Consider the following 18,239-nt stretch of genomic DNA (forward strand, 5'->3'; position numbering starts at 1 on the left):
GACCCACATTTACAAAAGTGTTCATAGCAGTCCTTTTTGTAGTGGTGAACAACTGGAAACTGAGTGGATGCCTATCAGATGGAGAATGGCTGAATAAGTTATATAAAGTATATGAATGCTGTGGAATATTATTGTTCTATAAAAACCAATGAGCAGGATGATTTCGGAGAAGCCTGGAGAGACTTGCATGAACTGATGCTAAGTGAAATGAGTAGAACCAGGAGATCATTGTACATAACAACAACAAGATTATATGATGATCAATTCTGATGGATGTGGCTCTCTTCAACAATGAGATGATTCAGACTAGTTCCTTATGGTCTTGTGATCAAAAAAGTGATTTACACTCAGAGAGAGGACTGTGGGAACTGAGTGTGGTTTACAACATAGAATTTTCACTCTGTTGTTGTTTGCTTGCATTTTATTTTCTTCATTTTCTTATTTGGTTTGATTTGATTTTTCTTGTTCAGCAAGATAAATGTATAAATATGCATGCACATAGGATTTTACATATATTAATCTACTTGCTATCTGGGGGAAGGGAAGTGAGAGAAGGGGGTGGAAACTAGGAAACAAGGTTTTGCCAAGACTAATGTTGCAGAATAGACATTTTTCAGATGAAGAAACAAAAGCCATCTATGGTCATATGAAAAATGCTCTACATCACTATTAATTAGGAAATTGCAAAGTAAAACAACTCTGTGGTACCACGTCATATCTCTCAGATTGAGTAACATGATAGGAAAAGATAATTATAAATGTTGGAGGGAATGTTGCAAAACAGGGAAACTATTGCATTTTTGATGGAGTTGTGAAATGATTCAACCATTCTGGAGAGCAATTTGGAACTATTCTCAAAGGATTATCATACTGTTCTTCCCCTTTGACTCAGAAGTTCTACTATTGAGTTTGTATCCCAAGAAATTCATATAGGAGGGAAACAGACCTGCATGTGCAAAAAATGGTTGTATCAGCTCTTTTTTTATGGTAGCAAAGAATGGGAAAACCAATTGGGGAATGGCTGGACAAGTGGTATCTGAAGATAATGAAATATTATTGTTCTATAAAAAATGATGAACAAGCTGATTTTGGAATTGCCTGGGAAGATTTAAACAAACTGATACTGAGAGAACAGCAATGCATTCCTGGTTCTGTACACAATAACAGCAAGAATGTGTGATGTTAAACTATGAAAGATTTGGTTATTCTCTAAGTGGTTTAGTGATCCAAAGCAATTCTCATAGATCTTGGCAGAAAATGACATCTGCATACCAAAGAAGAATGATGGAAAAATGTAAATCAACACATTTTTCTGCTTTTTTTCCCTCTTCCATGGTTTTTCCCTTTTGCTCCGATTTTTCTCTACCAACATGATTGATAAAGCAATATGTATTAAAAAATAAATTAAGTTATACCAAACAGAATGAAAATAATAGAAAATATGAAATATTTCATAGGAAAAACAATTGAACCACAAAATAGATTGATGAGATATAAATTAATAATCCATGATCAAAAATAAAAAGTGCTTGGAAATAATAGCTCAAGAAATCATCAAGGAATACTGTAATGTTCTTCTCTAAAGTATAATCTTTTCTAGGAGCAGGTTTCTTGGAGGGCTTCTGGAGGCAGCCTTTGTTTCAGTTCAGTGTAATCACCCCAAATGCAGCCAGGAATTAAAGTCCAAATCCTTTATTGTCTCTTTCCAAGTCTTGTTTCTTTCCTTGGGCCTGGTTAGCTTTCTTAGAGGCCTATCTCTCTCTTTGGTTCCAAGAGCTCCTTCTACTAGTCCTTTGCCTCTGCCACCTTCTGCCTCAAGCTCCCTTCGAATGTCTCCAGCCAGCCCAAAGGTGGAAGATGGAATGAATCTGTCTCCTCCTCTGAGACCTTCTAGTGGGCTTCTCTTTGGCCCCAAGAGCTCCTCCTTATATATGGTCTCTTAAAGGTGTGAATCTTGTGTAATTATAGTAAGTACTAAGTACATGTAAATTAGAGAATCATTACCTCATCAATTCCACTGACTTGGCACCTTGTAAGAATCCTAACAGAATACTACCCTTATATATCTTAGATCATGAGTATAATAGAAAAGAAAAACAACAACAACAACAACAATAACAGTAGTACTTTCCTGAAAATTATCACAAAATGAAAACTCCAGGAATGTAGTAGCTAAATTCCAGAAGTCCTCAATCAATGAGAAAATATCCAGAAAGAAACCATTCAAAAATCATGGAATCAAAGTTAGTATCACATAAGATCCATTGGTTTCCAAATTGAAGGAAGAAAGTGTTTGAAAAATCATATTCCAGAAGACAAGAATTAGGATTACAACCAAGAATACCATCAAATATCCATCAAAAGTGTAAAGATCAGAAGTTAATGGAAAATTTGAAATTCAAACACAAGAACCAAGGGACGCATACAGAAGAAAGATAAACATGAAAGGGAAAAATATGTACATAAAACAATAAAGTTGTTTACATTCCTGCATTGAACGATGATACATATAACGGCTAAGAACTTTATCATAATAAGGGGACTTAGAAGAAGTATACATACACAGAATGTATGAGTGTGAGTTGATTTTATTGGGATGAGCTCACAAAAATGAAAAGGTGAAGAGGTAAGAAAGAGGGATATACTGGAGAAAGGGGAAAGGTAAAATAAGAAAATTTTATCTCACATAAAATAGACACACAAGGAGCTTTTATACTGGAGGTAAAATGAGAGAGGTTATGGTTACTTTCTGATGATTTATCCCCTTGGAATTAGTTCAGAGAGTAAAAAAATATCATAACAAAGTTCTTAAGAAATTTATCATTATTAGAAAAGTTAGGAATATACATAAAATAATATAGGTATGGGTTTGAGTTGAGAATGATCAGATAATATTAAAAAATATTAAAATCGATTGTGTGAGGCATGCATTGGGAGAAAGGGAAGAAAGACATGGAACGGAGCAAATTATCCCACATAAAGATGATGTTCAGAAGATGTACAAAAGGGGGAAATTACCATGAAGCTTCCCTGATGAAGGCCTCATTTTTTCAAATAAATTTATTTTTAAAATAAATACATTTTCAAATAAAAATCTTGTCAAATTGACAAGAAAACACATGTTTGTAATCAAGTACTGTTGTGCCATAAGAAATCACAAAGGGGAATGCTTTCAGAAAATAATGGAAAAGCCTTTATGAGCTAATGCAAAGTGAAGTGAACAAGACTTGAAACAGTAATTTTGTGATGATGATCAAACTGTGAAAAACTCAGCTACACTGAGTAATATAATGATCCAAAAAAAGTATATAATAAGAAAAAACTCACGGTAATAAATATTCTCCATCTCTAAACAAAGAACTGATGAATTCTAAATGCAAATTGATACTTAGGCCTCTCATTTTATTTTTCTTGCTTTTTTGATGTAATGTGGCCACTATAAAATGTTTTGCACAGTTTCATATACGTAATTCATATGTTGCTTGTTTTCTCTGTGGTGGTAGAGGGGCAAGAAGAAGGGTATTTGGAAAGGTTGAAAATAAGTAAGTAATAAATATTTAAAATTTAAACAACCACATGGTGTTTATTATGTAACATGCTATCTTATAATATTAATAATAGTTATATAGTATTAAGTATTTTAATGATTTTATGTCAAAGTTTAACAGAAGTGTGGTGGTGCTTGTTTTAAAGTTGGCTCAAAGAAAAATATTGGAAATCTGCCAGGGCCAGATTCCTTGCCACTCCATAATGTCAATATGATGATCTGGGCTACCCAGTTGGCAAACATTTCTGATTGGGGATGTCAGTAGTCCCTTTGAGAAGTTCAGAGTCAGTGTGGCTAAGCCTGGTCCTGGGAGAATTGATTTGACACATTCTCTTTTTGTGGAAAACGGAGTTGCAGTGATAGGGAAGGAATGGTCAGAAGGGAACGTGGCTCTGCTGGTGCCAGAACACACAATTTCCCTTTATCTAGTCACAAAGATGGACAAATGACAAGCTCTGAATCCAGTACTACAGAGAATCTTTGCAGAATCTTTTAGTATTCTTGAGACCACAACTGTCACCAGCAGCAGAGGAGTGACTAGCTGAAGCAGATTAATGAAGAGGATGCACCATTGTCAGTAATAGGTACTTCATATTAATCTCTTAGTTCCCTACCTGTTCTATCTTGAAATGTTTAAGCAGTAGAAATTGCAGGGTTTCTCCCCCCATATCTAAACAAAGAATATGAAATTCTTATTTTCTATTGTTTCAGTGTTGAATTATTGCTAAATGTCTGTCTTTCTTCCTCTGTTATCATTTCCTTGGAATTTCTTCCTCTGTGTCATTTCCTTTGAATTTTTTTAAGTGATGTAGAGACAGCACATGTACTGAAAATCAGGATCTTGGGTTTGGAGTTCTGACTCTATCACACATTAATTATATGACTTGAGGAGAGGAACTGGTGGTGGTTTGTCACTTCATTCTCTGGGACATAGTTTTCTCACCTGTATATTGAATTCAATGAACTCTTCAGCCTCCTGAAGAACTCACATTTTAAGCTTCCAATATCTGGGGTAGATTCTTGAATTTGGATCATGAGACTTTGATAGTTGTGTTCCCTTCAGCAATAATTTGACTTTCTGAATCTTACTAGATTAAATAAGTGACTTGCTGGAGACATTATAGAAGGAAGAAAGCAAACAAGCATTCATTAAGTGCCTATTAAATGCCAGGCATTTTGCTAGATACTCTACAAATATCATTGCATTTGATCTTCACAACAACTTAATTTTAATCAGCATTTTAGAGTGGAAGAAACTGAGACAAGAAGAACTTAAGTGAATCACACAGCTAATTAAGTGTCTGAAACTGAATTTGAATTTAGGTGTTCTTGATTCTAGGCCTACTCACCTGGCTATACCAAAAAAGGGATTCTTATTTAATTCTAGTTTGGATGAGATTACTACTGAGATCCTGTAAAATTCTGAGATACTCTGGGCAAAAACTATACTATAGGTAGTTTGTCAAAGTCCTGTTACTGCTGCCTAATTCTTGTACACAATTCTGGTGACCACTACCTCCCATCATTAGTTCCTCCCACTTTAAGCCATCTCTATTCTAGATTAAGCAACTAATCCTCATGTGTCTAAATTTTTGAAGACTTTCACCAGTTATTATTTTTTTCTTCCTAATTCAAGTTACTGTGAGCGTCAGAGTCTTAAATGAAAAATAAAAAGGCTTTGATTGATTAGGGAATCTTAACATGAAGACCTTGAATGTTTTGTTTACAAGAATATTTTAATAACTGCTTTCCAGTGAGTTGGATTTCCTTAGCAATCCCATGTACTTATATTTTCACTTTTTTATTTGTGTGTATGTGTATATGTGTCTTTTCTTCTTTGTTCTGTTTTTGCTTTCACAGCATGACTAATGTGGAAATATATTTACGTTATTAACATATATATAACCTCTGTCAAATTCCCTGACTTCTTAGGAAGAGACAAAAGTTGAAATCCAAAATATTGTGTATATAAAAATGAATTATGAAAAGTACCTTTACATTTAATTAGAAAAATATTATTTACAAAAGTAAATGAATAAAACCATAAACAAGACCTGAAAAGAAAGAAAGAAAAAAAGAAAGAAAGAAAGAAAGAAAGAAGAAAAGGAAGGAATGAAGGAAAGAAAGATAAAGGGAGGGAGGGATAAAAAAAGGAAGGAAAGAAGAAAAGAAAGAAGGAAGGAGGGAAGGAGGGAAAGAGGGAGGGAAGGAAGGAGGAGGAGAAAGGAATAAAGGAAGGAAAATTAGAGCACTAGAATAATCTGAGGTATTATTTTTGTTATGCCTTCTGTGTATACTGAGGTAAGCCAGTCTCCCTCCACATGTCCTGCTCTCCTCAGCTGATGCAATATTAGTAGTAGAGCCCAAATGAAAGAGTAAAGATGGTGCTGATCTTTTCAATCCAAAAAAACATTTATTTGTTGGCTCCCACAGATATACTATTAAAATGTGAATAAATGAATTAAATTCAGAGGAAAGAGCTTTGATAAAAAGTCAGAGAACTTTATAACTTTTAGTTTGGACTGGGATGGTATCTAAGGTAGTAGGTGCTAAACTGAGGGATTATAGTTGGTGAATTGTAATTGAAAGCAAAGTGAATTTTGAATAGTTGAGGCTTGTAAAGAATTCTAACTTACACGTAGAACAAAAACAAGTTATTTGGCTTTTTATGTTGTCTCATTTTGTGAAACAGGGACAGTGATGATGATACCTGTAGTTTCTGTTTGATCTAATATAGACACTGAGAAATAAAGAAAAGGACCTAATATTGAGAACAGTCCCTGCTTTCTTTTAAATATATTAGAGTTTATATGCTTCAAATCTATGAGACTCAAGTAAGATAATGTATAAAAAGTAATTTGCAAACCTTAAAGCACAGTGCCACTGTAAGCTTTTATTTTGTTCATGCTTCTAGGTTTCATTTATATACAGCTGATAAAAGTGGGTATACCTGCAATAGGATGTATAAAAAATATTTACAAAAAGGTGTAAAGTCCAGGCTAGCTCCCTGGAGGCCTCAGGATCAGCCAGAATAAGAATAAATAAAAGTCCTTTGTCTTCAGGGGGCAAAGTGAAGGAGACAGACAAACTGCCACAAGCTCGCCACCAACCTCCCTTCTCCTGGTCCTGCACAATGTGAAGTTTTCTGGCCTCTTTCACTCCACCCCCTAATCCTTACTTATAATTCTCTTAACTCCAAACATTCAGCCTGCATTAATGGAGAGAAGAGCAATTCCAAACATATGCTAATAGAGTCATTGTCCAATAGAGGTAATTAGCTTTAAGTGCTAGGTTGTCTGATTCAAGCATACCTTTTAAGAGTTTCAGACTTTACAGAAAGGGAAACTGTTCAGAACAAAAAAATAAAGAGCCAAAAAAAAAAAAAAAGTCAGATATGGTTGTGGTGCTGAAGTGCTGACTACTGAGTCAGAAAACCTAGAATCAACTGTTTTGTGACCTTGGAGACTCACTTAAATATTTCTATACCTATTTCATCTATGAAATGATAATAGATGATTGCACAATTATTTGAACAGATTTTTGAACTTATATAAATACATGTATATGTATATTATATGTGCTATATATTTGTGTGTGTGTGTGTTAGAAAGAGAAGAGATTGACAGAGACAAAGAGACAGAGACAGACAGGCAGAGAAAGGCACAGAGACAGAAACAGATAGAAGCAAAAATAGCAATAGAAACAGACACAGATAGACAGACGACACAAAGACAAACAAACAAAAAAAAAAACAGAGACAGAGTCAGACAAAGACAGAGTGGGGGAGATTTACCAAATTGTCATAGTTTACAATAATATTGCTACCTATTCTCTCTATAAACTTCATGACATCATATTCTGTTATATATATACACACACACATATATATATATATATATATACATATATATACATATATCATGTATATATGTATAAAATGAGAGTATAAAAATTTAAGATCTCTTCTAGTCCCAAGTCCTTATTAAAATAATATATATTTCTATCCTATTTTGGGTTTTTATATCTGTGTGTATAAATACATGGATATATATTCATATTTACATATATATGTATAATTTCCCATTAAGTATAGATAATAGGATTCTCTATTGCACACAATTCCTCTCTTTCATATTCACTAATACATTTCTTTTATTCTAAAACCATCTCTTTCTTTTGTAATCCTCTCATAGGATGATACATTTACAAGTTGCAGGAACATCAGAGATCATCTAATATAATTCTCCCATTTTTACACGAACAAACTGAGATCCAGAATGGAGACATGATTTCCCCAAGTTGGCCTCAATCGTAAGTAGTACATCCCAGGAATCACCTCTTCCTTGTCTTTTGGCTCCTTTTGAATCTAGTACAAGTTAACTCTATCCTTTCTCTTCCTGTTTAACAAGGAAAAAAGAATGATGAAAAATTCCATTCTGTTATTGTTTATGAAATTTGGCAAAATCATTTTGGTTCGCAGAGGTTTTCTTCTTTTGTGAAAGAAGTTCAAAATGCCAATTATATCAGTGTTTTTTTTTTTTTTTTGCAGACCATGAGCATCTCTGTGCACTAACTCGTCTTGACATTGAACACAAATATGGAGAATAAGAGGAATGTGACTGAATTTATTCTCTTTGGGCTGACTCAGGACCCCATTTTGGAGAAAATTGTTTTTGTTATGTTTTTCATCATCTACATTATAACCCTAGTGGGTAATATGCTTATTGTGATCACCATTATTTCCAGCCAAACTCTGAGCTCTCCTATGTATTTTTTTCTTGCCTTCTTATCCTTCATAGACGCCTGTTATTCCTCTGTTACAGCCCCCAAAATAATCATCAATTCAGTGTCTGCAAGCAAGACTATCTCATATGAAGGCTGCATGACTCAGCTCTTTTCAGAACACTTGCTTGGGGGTTCAGAAATCATTCTGCTAACAGTCATGGCCTATGACCGTTATGTGGCCATCTGCAAGCCTCTACACTACATGACCATCATGAGTCGACGGTCATGTGTCCTTCTTGTCTTGGTGGCTTGGGCAGGAGGCTTTCTTCATGCTCTGATCCAGCTCCTTTTTACCTTCCAGTTGCCCTTCTGTGGTCCCAATTTTGTTGATCATTTCACGTGTGACCTGTACCCATTGCTTAAACTGGCCTGCACAGATACTCATGTCTTGGCTCTGCTGGTGGCAGCCAACAGTGGGTTCATCTGCATGCTAAATTTCTTAATGTTGCTTGTTTCCTATGTCGTCATTCTGGTGTCTCTAAAGTCCCACAGCACTGAAGGGCGACGTAAAGCTCTGTCTACCTGTGGCTCTCATATCACTGTGGTTGTTCTATTTTTTGTACCCTGTATTTTCATGTACATGCGCCCTTTGACTGTCTTCCCCATTGACAAAACTGTAGCCGTGTTTTATACACTTATTACCCCCATGCTAAACCCTTTAATCTATACTCTGAGAAACAAGGAGGTCAAAAATGCCATGAGGGAACTCTGGAATACAAAGGTGAAATGTGGCGATCAATAATTGCTCTGCAGTGAAATAAATTTTGAGTATGAATTGAATAGAATTAAAAGGAAAGATTTTATTGATAGTCTGTGGAGAAGTGTTTAAGTGTTTTTTTTTTTTTTTAATGCTTAATCTGTATTCAGATAAAATCAGCTCTTTCTACAAGATACAAGAATGATACAAGATGATACAAGAATACTCTAATGGATTCTTCATTAAGAATCCATTAGAGTATTCTTGTATCATCGTATTGCTGAGAACAGCTGATCAACCCAGAACAATGCTATGACTTTGTACACAATACATTTCACTTTGCTTGAGTTCATGGAAGAATTTCCATGTTTTTCTAAGAGCATCCTGATTTTAATTTCTCATAAAACAATAATATTCCATCATAATAACATACCATAATTTATCTAGCCATTCCTCAATTGATGGGCTTTCCCTCAATCCCCCCCCCATTTTTTTTTTTTGCCTTGAAAATAGAGCTGCTTATATCCTTATATTTTTGTACATATATATGTGTTCTTTTCCTTTTAAAAAATCTTTTTTGGTATTCATGCCTAGTAGTAGTGGTACTGTTAAGTCAAAGGATATATATATATATATATATGTATATATATATATATATTTGAATTTATAGCCCTTCTTATTTATTTCTTCATAAATTTGACTCAGTTCTCTGTATGTTTGAGAAATGAGGCATTATGAGAGTAATTTGCTTCAAAATTCTTTTTTACAATTACTGTTGCTTATTGTATTTTCCACATTTATTCATTCTATCTCTCCGTTCACCATGTTCTTTCTCATAAGTTTTGCCACTGAATACTCTCTACCCCAATATATCCTCTCTTTTACCATCCTCCCCTCTTTCTGCATCCCATTCCCCTCCCACTTTCCTGTAGGATAAGATAAATTTCTATAGAGAGACTGTTTAGAATATTTCCTCTTTGACCTAGTTCTGATGAGACAAATTTACTCGTTCCCCTTCTCCTTCTGCTCTTCTCAATTATAAAAGCTTTTTCTTGCTTCTTTTTATGGCAGGTAATTATACCATTCCACTTATACTTTTCCCATTCTCCCAGTACATTCTTTTCTCACCCATTAATTTTAATTCTCTTAAAAAGATAGCTCTTCATATTCACCTCACACCTGTGCCCTCTGTCTGTATATATTCCTTCACACAGCTATAATAATGAGACCATTCTAATCAGGTACAAGTATCATTCTCCCATACAGGAATGTACACAGATAAACCTTATTAAGTGCCTTATGCTTCTCTTATGTTTGATATTTGAAATTGGTAAATTGAAATGAGAATTGGGAATTTGAAATTCTATTTAGTTCTGTTTTTTCATCACAAATACTTGAAAATTCTCTATTTGATAACACTTAGTTTTGCTAGATAGGTGATTATTGGTTGTAACCTTAGCTTCATTGCTCTTCAAAATATCATGTTCCAAACCCTCTCATCCTTCAATGTAGAAGCTGCCAAATGTTTTTGTTATCCTGATTGTAGCTTCACTATATTGATTTGTTTCTTTCTGGATGTGTGCAATATTTTCTCCTTGTCATGGGAGTTTTAGAATTTAGTTAAAATATTCCTGGGAGTTTTCATTTTGGGATCTTTTCAGGAGGTGATTAGTGGATTCATTCAATTTTTTATTTTACCCTCTGGTTCTAGAATATCAGGACAATTTTTCTTGATGATTTCTTAAAAGCTGATGTCCTGGCACACACTCTCTCTCTCTCTCTCTCTCTCTCTCTCTCTCTCTCTCTCTCTCTCTCTCTCTTTCTCTCTCTCTCTCTCTCTCTCTCTCTCTCTCTCTTCTCTCTCTCTCTCTCTCTCTCTCTCTCTCTTCTCTCTCTCTCTCTCTCTCTCTCTCTCTCTCTCTCTCTTTTTGATCATGACTCGTATCAACCAGTAATTTTAAAATCATCTCTCCTTGAGCTATTTTCCAGATGTTTTCCAATGAGATATTTCACTCCCCCCCTCCTATTTTTCTATTCTTTTTCAGTTTTGCTTTGTTTTATCTTGATTTCTCATATATTCATTGGCTTCCATTTGCTCAATTCTAATTTTTAAGGAATTATTTTCCTCAGTGAGCTTTTGTGCCTCCTTTCCCATTGGATCAATTTTGCTTTCTAAGGTACTCTTCTCCTCATTAGCCTTTTCTATTTCCCTTTGCACTGCTCTCAATTCTCTTCCTAATTTTTTCTGCTATCTCTCTTATTGATTTTTAAAATTGTCTAGGGACCTAATCACAAGCACTCCTTTCTGTCCTAGAACTATTAGTCATGTCCCTGTCCCACTGTAGTTGTAGTATCTAGTGGGCTAAAATAACAGAAACTTTCCTCAATACCACCACCACTGCCCATGCTTCTTATGGTTTGCTAATTTCCCAAGGCCCTCTCACCCTACTGACAAATCTTATTTACCCACCTTCCAAGTTGTCTTTGGTAAATCTGGGTTGAGAAGTCTGGAAGGCACCAGTACTGGGGCTGATTCAGAGGTCTGTAGCTCTGCTCTGCTGTTGTGATATTGGGACTGGACCTCAGACTATACTGCTGTGGCCTGCACACTGGACTCTCACTCTGGTGCTACAGACATGGCACTTTTAAGTTGCCTTAACTTAAGGCTGGACTTAAGATGTCTTAATATATTTCTAACAGGGGAAACCACATGTAAAAAATTTATGTACACAAATGATATATATATATATACAGAACAGATGGAGTTAATCTGAAAAGGATGCAATTGATAGGAAGACATGGTACTGATAAGGGAAAAACAAAACCAGGAAAGCTTAAGTTTCCTGAAGAAGGTGATTTTTTGAATGAGTGGTGAAAGAAGTCAGGGAAATTAAGAGGCAGATGTGAAGAGGTAATGGATTTCTGTTTCAGGGAGATGGGAAAGTCATATTTAAGGAATGACAAAGGGGTCAGTATAGCTAGATTACACAGTTCATAAAGTAGAGTAAGATATGACAACGTTGAAACATTAGCAACATACCATATTATAAGATCTATTCAGTTCTAAAGACAATTTAATTCTAGATATAAGGAGAAACTTTTTGAGGAGATAATAAAATGATCACAATTATACTTCTGAAACATCTTCTTTGTTAGGGAGACAAATGGAATGGCATTGTTATTCTACAATACTAAAAAAACCCTATATGTGAAAAATATTTATAATATCTTTTGTTGAAGTAGCAAAGAACTAAAAACTAAGTAAGACTTCTACAGAAGATGTTTATACTATATATTTATGAGTATGAGAGAGAAACCTTGCTTTCAGGGCAGAAACCTGATGGTTTCTCTCAATGCCTGAATCTATATCTCTATTTGATGATACCTGATCTCACATCCATGTCATCTCTGTAGTTTTTATATGTAATTAAAATATACCAAATTTTAATCCATAATAGAAACATAGTTTTAAGAATAAATTTCTATTAAACAAAAAAAAAATGGGCATTAGATATACAAATAGCATGAAATACAATGGAATACATAGAAATAACACAAGAGTAGGTTTCACAGAAACATGGAAAAATCCAATAAGATGAAGGTTGAAAGAAGGTTGCCAAGTATCACCATTAGTAGTCAATATTGTATTACAAATGCTAGCTTTGACAATAAGAGAAGAAATTATTATGAGAAGATCATTATTGATTACAAAATTGATAATTTTGATTATATAAAGTTAATTTTTTTGTACAAACAAAACGGATGCAGACAAGATTAGAAGAAAAGCAATAAACTAAGAAAACATTTTATATTGATGGGTTCTGATAAAGGCTTAATTTCCAAAATACAGAGAGAATTGACCAAATTTATAAGAATTCAAGCCATTCTCCAAGTAATAAATGGTCAAAGCATATGTTCAGACAATTTTCAGATGAAGAAATTGAAACCATCTTTAGTCATATGAAAAGATGCTCTAAATCACTATTGATCAGAGAAATGCAAATTAAGACAACTCTGAGATACCACTACACACTTGTCAGATTGGCTAAGATGACAGGAAAAGATAATGATGAATGTTGGAGGGGATGTGGAAAAACAGGGACTCTCATACATTGTTGATTGAGTGAACTGATCCAATCATTCTGGATAGCAATTTGGAACTATGCCCAAAGAGTTATCAAATTGTGCATACCTTTTGACCCAACAGTGCTTCTACTGGGCTTATATCCCCAAGAGATCTTAAAGGAGGCAAAGGAACCCACATATGGAAAAATGTTTGTGACAGCCCTTTTTGTAGTGACAAGAAACTGGAAACTGAGTAGATGCCCATCAGTTGGGGAATAGTTAAATAAATTATGGATTAGGAATGTTATGGAATATTATTGTTCTATAAGAAACAATCAGCAGGATGATTTCAGAAAGGTCTGGAGAGAATTGATGCTACATGAAATGAGCAGAACCAGGAGATCATTGTATATGGCAACAACAAGATCATAAGATGATTAATTCTGATGGACATGACTCTTCCAACAGTAATATGATTGAGACCAGTTTCAATGATCTTATGATGAAGAGAGTCATCTACACCCAGGAAGAGTACTGTGGGAACTGAGTATGGTTCAAAACAGTTTTACTCTTTTTCTTGTTGTTTGCTTGCATTTTATTTTCTTTCTTGTACTTTTTCCTGTTTGATTTGATCTTCCTTGTGCAGCAAGAAAATTGTATAAACATGTATACATATATTTGATTTAACATATATTTCTACCATGTTTAACATATATTGAACTACTTGCCATATAAGGGAGTGGGTGGAAGAAGGGACAGAATTGAAACACAAAGTTTTGCAAGGGTTAATGCTGAAAATTTTTCCAGGCATATGTTTTGAAAATGAAAAAAAAAACTTTAATAAAAAAGAAATATGGGGAAACCTAATATGAATGCATATGGAGTGAAGTGAGCAAAACTAAAAGAAAAAGAATAACACATACTGTGGGGACAAATAACATTAAAAGACTTAAGAATTTTGATCACAAGGTTTTCAATTATGATTCCAGAAGAATGATGATGATGATGATGATGATGATGGTGGTGGTGGTGATCATAAAAATGATGTGGACAATGAAAAAAACATTATGTAGTGCCTAAAAGTTAGCAAAATACTTTATATTTGCTGCGTTATTTGATACTCACAATAATGTGGTAATGGCAATGAAGTTGCTGTTATTATCCCCATTTTAAAGATAGTGAAAGTAAGGATGAAATGATATTTTAAGTAACTTGACCTTGACTAGTAAGTATGAAAAATGGAATTTTAAATCAAGACTTCTAGATCCTTAGTTCTTCTATCAGTTACAACACTCACTTCCTTGATAAAGATCATGGTAAAGAGATCAAATATAATTGAAAAATTCTGAAATTACACACATACACGGATATGTGTACAACTGTATATCAAGATATGTATGCACACTGATAATGGACATTGATAATGAAATCATATTTTCTTGGTTTTCCATATTTGTTTTTGTTTTACTAAAAGGGAACTTCTGGAAAGAGAAAATACAGGTTTTAATTGATTTAAAAAGTAAAGCAAAAATTTAAATATAATTTCATAGAATCAGTTATGATAACTTTAAAATTGAGAAAGTTTTAGAGATATGATGCATATAGAAGAACTAGCTTTGGCATTAGAGTTGATATTTTGGGGTTAATGTGATTGCGAGCTGAGGATAATACCTAGATGAACCTTGGTGACTGAGAGGTTGACAGTGTACTCAATAGAAATAGGGATATTTTGAAGCAGATAGTGTTTGAGAGAAAAGACAAGTTCTGTTCAGCATATATTGAATGTGAGATTTCTATAAGTCAACCCCTTGGTAATTTTGAGTATAGCTTATTAAAGAGAGGTTAAGACTGTATTTATATACATATGGCAATCATTTGCATACATATGTTTGAACTAGTGGGACTTGATCAAATTATTGTAGAGGTTTTAGAATTTCTTCCAATTCAATAAACATTGGGCTAAGCAGTAGTTACAAGTGGTATAATCTCTTCACTTTGTACTTCTGTGTACTCCTTGTTCCCCTCTAGAATCCACTAGTCTGTTACCTCCATTTCTTTGAATCCCTAGTTTTCTTCAATTCTCACTTTAAACATATTCACCTACAAAAAATTCTGTTATTCCCTCAGATCCAAACAAATTCTCTGAAAAGTTTTATTGTATGCACTTTGTATATATTTTATATTTTTCTTCTGTGTGTGTACATATTGTCTAATCAACCTAGAAAGTAAACACATTGAGGACAAAGACGATTTCATTGTTTTATTTGTATCCACAGGGACACAAATACATAATTCTTGACATAGAATAAGACATGATTACTAATGTATAAATACATCTTGATAGGTTAATTGATCATTTAAAAAAAAGTTTTACTCATGATTTTTTAGTAGTCAGTTCCCAATGATCTTCTTTAATGAATCATTCTTTATAATAAATAGGGTTTGTTAGGCTACCAAAAAAGGAAGAAGAAGAAGAAGAGGAGGAGGAGAAGGAGGAGGAAGAAAAGGAGGAAGAAGAGGAAGAGGAAGAGAAAGAAGAAGAAGAAGAAGAAGAAGAAGAAGAAGAAGAAGAAGAAGAAGAAGAAGAAGAAGAAGCAGTATCTAGGTGACGCAGTGGATAGAGAACCAACCCTGAAGTCAGGAGCTCCTGATTTCAAATCTGGAATCAGACACTTAACACTTCCTAGCTGTATGACCCTGGGCAAGTCACTTAACCCCAACTGCCTCAGGGGAAAAAAAGGAGGAGGAATAAGAGGGAAAGGAGGGGCAAGGGCAGGGATATGGGGAAAGTGTGACACATCATACTTGCACACACCCATTTTTATATTATATTTATTTCTATACTATATATGTGTATAGGTGTATATACAAAGATGAGACAGCTTGATCAATCTTTTGATCATTCAGAAGAATTTCTTTTTTTTTTTCCCTTTATGAATGAGTCAAAGAGGGTCAAGATAAAACTAAAAGTTAACCTGCAACTTATATGACTACTTATATTACACACACACACACACACACACACACACACACACACACACTGGAATGTGAAGTGGAGTTATAGAATTAGATCTATCTTTTATCTCCTGTTTCTTGTTCTCTTCCTCATCTATAATGTTCCATTCCCAACTCTATGCCTCTATACTTTTGACTGGAATTCACCATGTTTTTATCTTCATGTCATGGTAACATTGGATTCCTTCAAGATTGAGATCAAATATTATTTTTTCAATAAATGTTCCTGGTCCCTCAGATAGTCGGTGCAGTTTTTTCTTTTTGATTTTCTTTGCATCTTCAGTACAGTCTATGTATCTTTGCATAGTCAATATTTAATAAATTCATTGTTGAATTTAATTGATCTAGTTTAACTCCATTCCTTTTCAGGATGAGGATGTAGATTAAGCATCTTGCTTGGATCCCTGAAGCTGGATGTAGGATTCTGACAATAGAGCTAACATTCTCTGCCCATATCATATTGCTTTAATGAGTAATCAAGTGTCATTTTCCTTTCTGCTTTATATGTATGCCAGATATATGTAGATAAGGATTAGCATCCCTTTAAGATACTTCCTTTTTGGAAGAAGTTTTATACTAAAAGTGGCAGAGGAAATAATTTTGCATAAAGGAAAAAAAATTGTCAATTGATGGAGGACATACCATACTGCCCCTTTCATCAATGAGCAGAATGATTCCTGAAAAGGGGAAGAAAGGAACTTTAGTTTACAGTTTGGGAAATTCAGATTTGGATATAGTCTCTGAACTTTGGCTTCCCCATTTATAAAATGAGAGTAATAATCATTTTAATGGTAATAACCATTTTTGTTATCATGGGAAAATTGCAAAGAAAACACTGCCAAATTTTTAAAATGTGTAGACATGAGTTGATATTTTTACCATAAATCATAAAACCCAACAATTTCAAAAGTTGTTCTTACACAGTGACATTTATTTCTTACTTGAAGATACCCTTCGACTCCAGAGCTTCCTCATGGCATTTTTTACTTCAGCATTTCTTAGAGTATAGATCAGGGGATGTAACATGGGGGCCACCAAAGTATAAAATACAGCCACAGCTTTGTCTATGGGAAGAGTGACCACAGGCCTTAGATATACAAATATACAAGGCACAAAAAATAAGATAACAACAGTAATGTGAGAGATACAAGTTGAGAGGGCTTTGCGTCTCCCTTCAAGAGTGTGAGTCTTCAAAGAGTTAAGGATGACAGCATAGGAAACTATCAAAAGGAGAAAGTTTAACAGACAGATCAAGCCACTATTTGCTGCAACAAATAGGCCAAGGGTGTGAGTATCCATGCAAACAAGTTTGAGTAAAGGATTCAAATCACACATGAAATGATCCATGACATTGGGTCCACAGAAAGGCAACCAGACTGTAAAGAGAAGCTGGATTATTGCATGCAGAAAGCCCCCAGCCCAGGCAACCCCCACCAGAAGGCCACAGAGCCTTGGACTCATAATTGTAGTATAGTGTAGAGGCTTGCATATGGCTACATAACGATCATAGGCCATGACTGTTAGCAAGATGATTTCAGCCCCACCAAAGAAATGTTCTGCAAAGAGTTGAGTCATACAACCATTGAAGGAGATGGTTTTCTTCTCAGAGATTGAGTCAACTATCAATTTTGGGGCCATGGAAGAAGAGCAAAGGCCATCTATAATGGACAAGAAAGACAAGAAGAAATACATGGGGGAGTTCAGAGCTTCACTGGTGGTGACAGTGACCACAATAAGCAAGTTACCCACCAAAGTTATCAAGTAGATGAGTAAAAACACCATGAATACTACTTTCTGCATCTTTGGATTCTGTGTAAGTCCCAATAGAATGAATTCAGTCACGTTGTTTTCAGTCTCCATTTATACTGTCAAAACAGAATGAAACTGAGGGAATGGAAAGTTGCTTTACCTGCAAAGAAGATTGCAAAATCATAAAGTTCAAAAACTGAACAGATGATCAGATACCATCTTTTTGAATATATTTAAATTACATCCTCTCCATTGATTCTCGTTCAAGATTCATTGTGTATTTTTATAATTTCTTCACTTTGCTTATTAATATTTTGGAATTAGATATTCAAAAAGCTTAAAATTTTATTGGTAGCCTATTAGAGCATCCTATCATCCTAC

General features: G+C 34.4%; 2 protein-coding genes across 2 annotated transcripts; one reads left to right on the forward strand and one right to left on the reverse strand.

Annotated features, from left to right (window-relative positions):
• Positions 1 to 8,144: 8,144 nt before the first annotated feature.
• Positions 8,145 to 9,074, forward strand: LOC127541312 (olfactory receptor 4C46-like). Its single transcript, XM_051966596.1, has one exon. It carries the CDS (start codon positions 8,145 to 8,147, stop codon positions 9,072 to 9,074), a length of 930 nt encoding a protein of 309 aa, XP_051822556.1.
• A 7,965-nt stretch (positions 9,075 to 17,039) lies between these two features.
• Positions 17,040 to 17,978, reverse strand: LOC127541332 (olfactory receptor 4C12-like). The gene has a single exon (XM_051966615.1). It carries the CDS (start codon positions 17,967 to 17,969, stop codon positions 17,040 to 17,042), a length of 930 nt encoding a protein of 309 aa, XP_051822575.1. The 5' UTR covers positions 17,970 to 17,978.
• Positions 17,979 to 18,239: the final 261 nt, after the last annotated feature.

The sequence above is a fragment of the Antechinus flavipes genome, chromosome 6, assembly GCF_016432865.1.
Source record: "Antechinus flavipes isolate AdamAnt ecotype Samford, QLD, Australia chromosome 6, AdamAnt_v2, whole genome shotgun sequence".
Taxonomy (NCBI): Eukaryota; Metazoa; Chordata; class Mammalia; order Dasyuromorphia; family Dasyuridae; genus Antechinus; species Antechinus flavipes.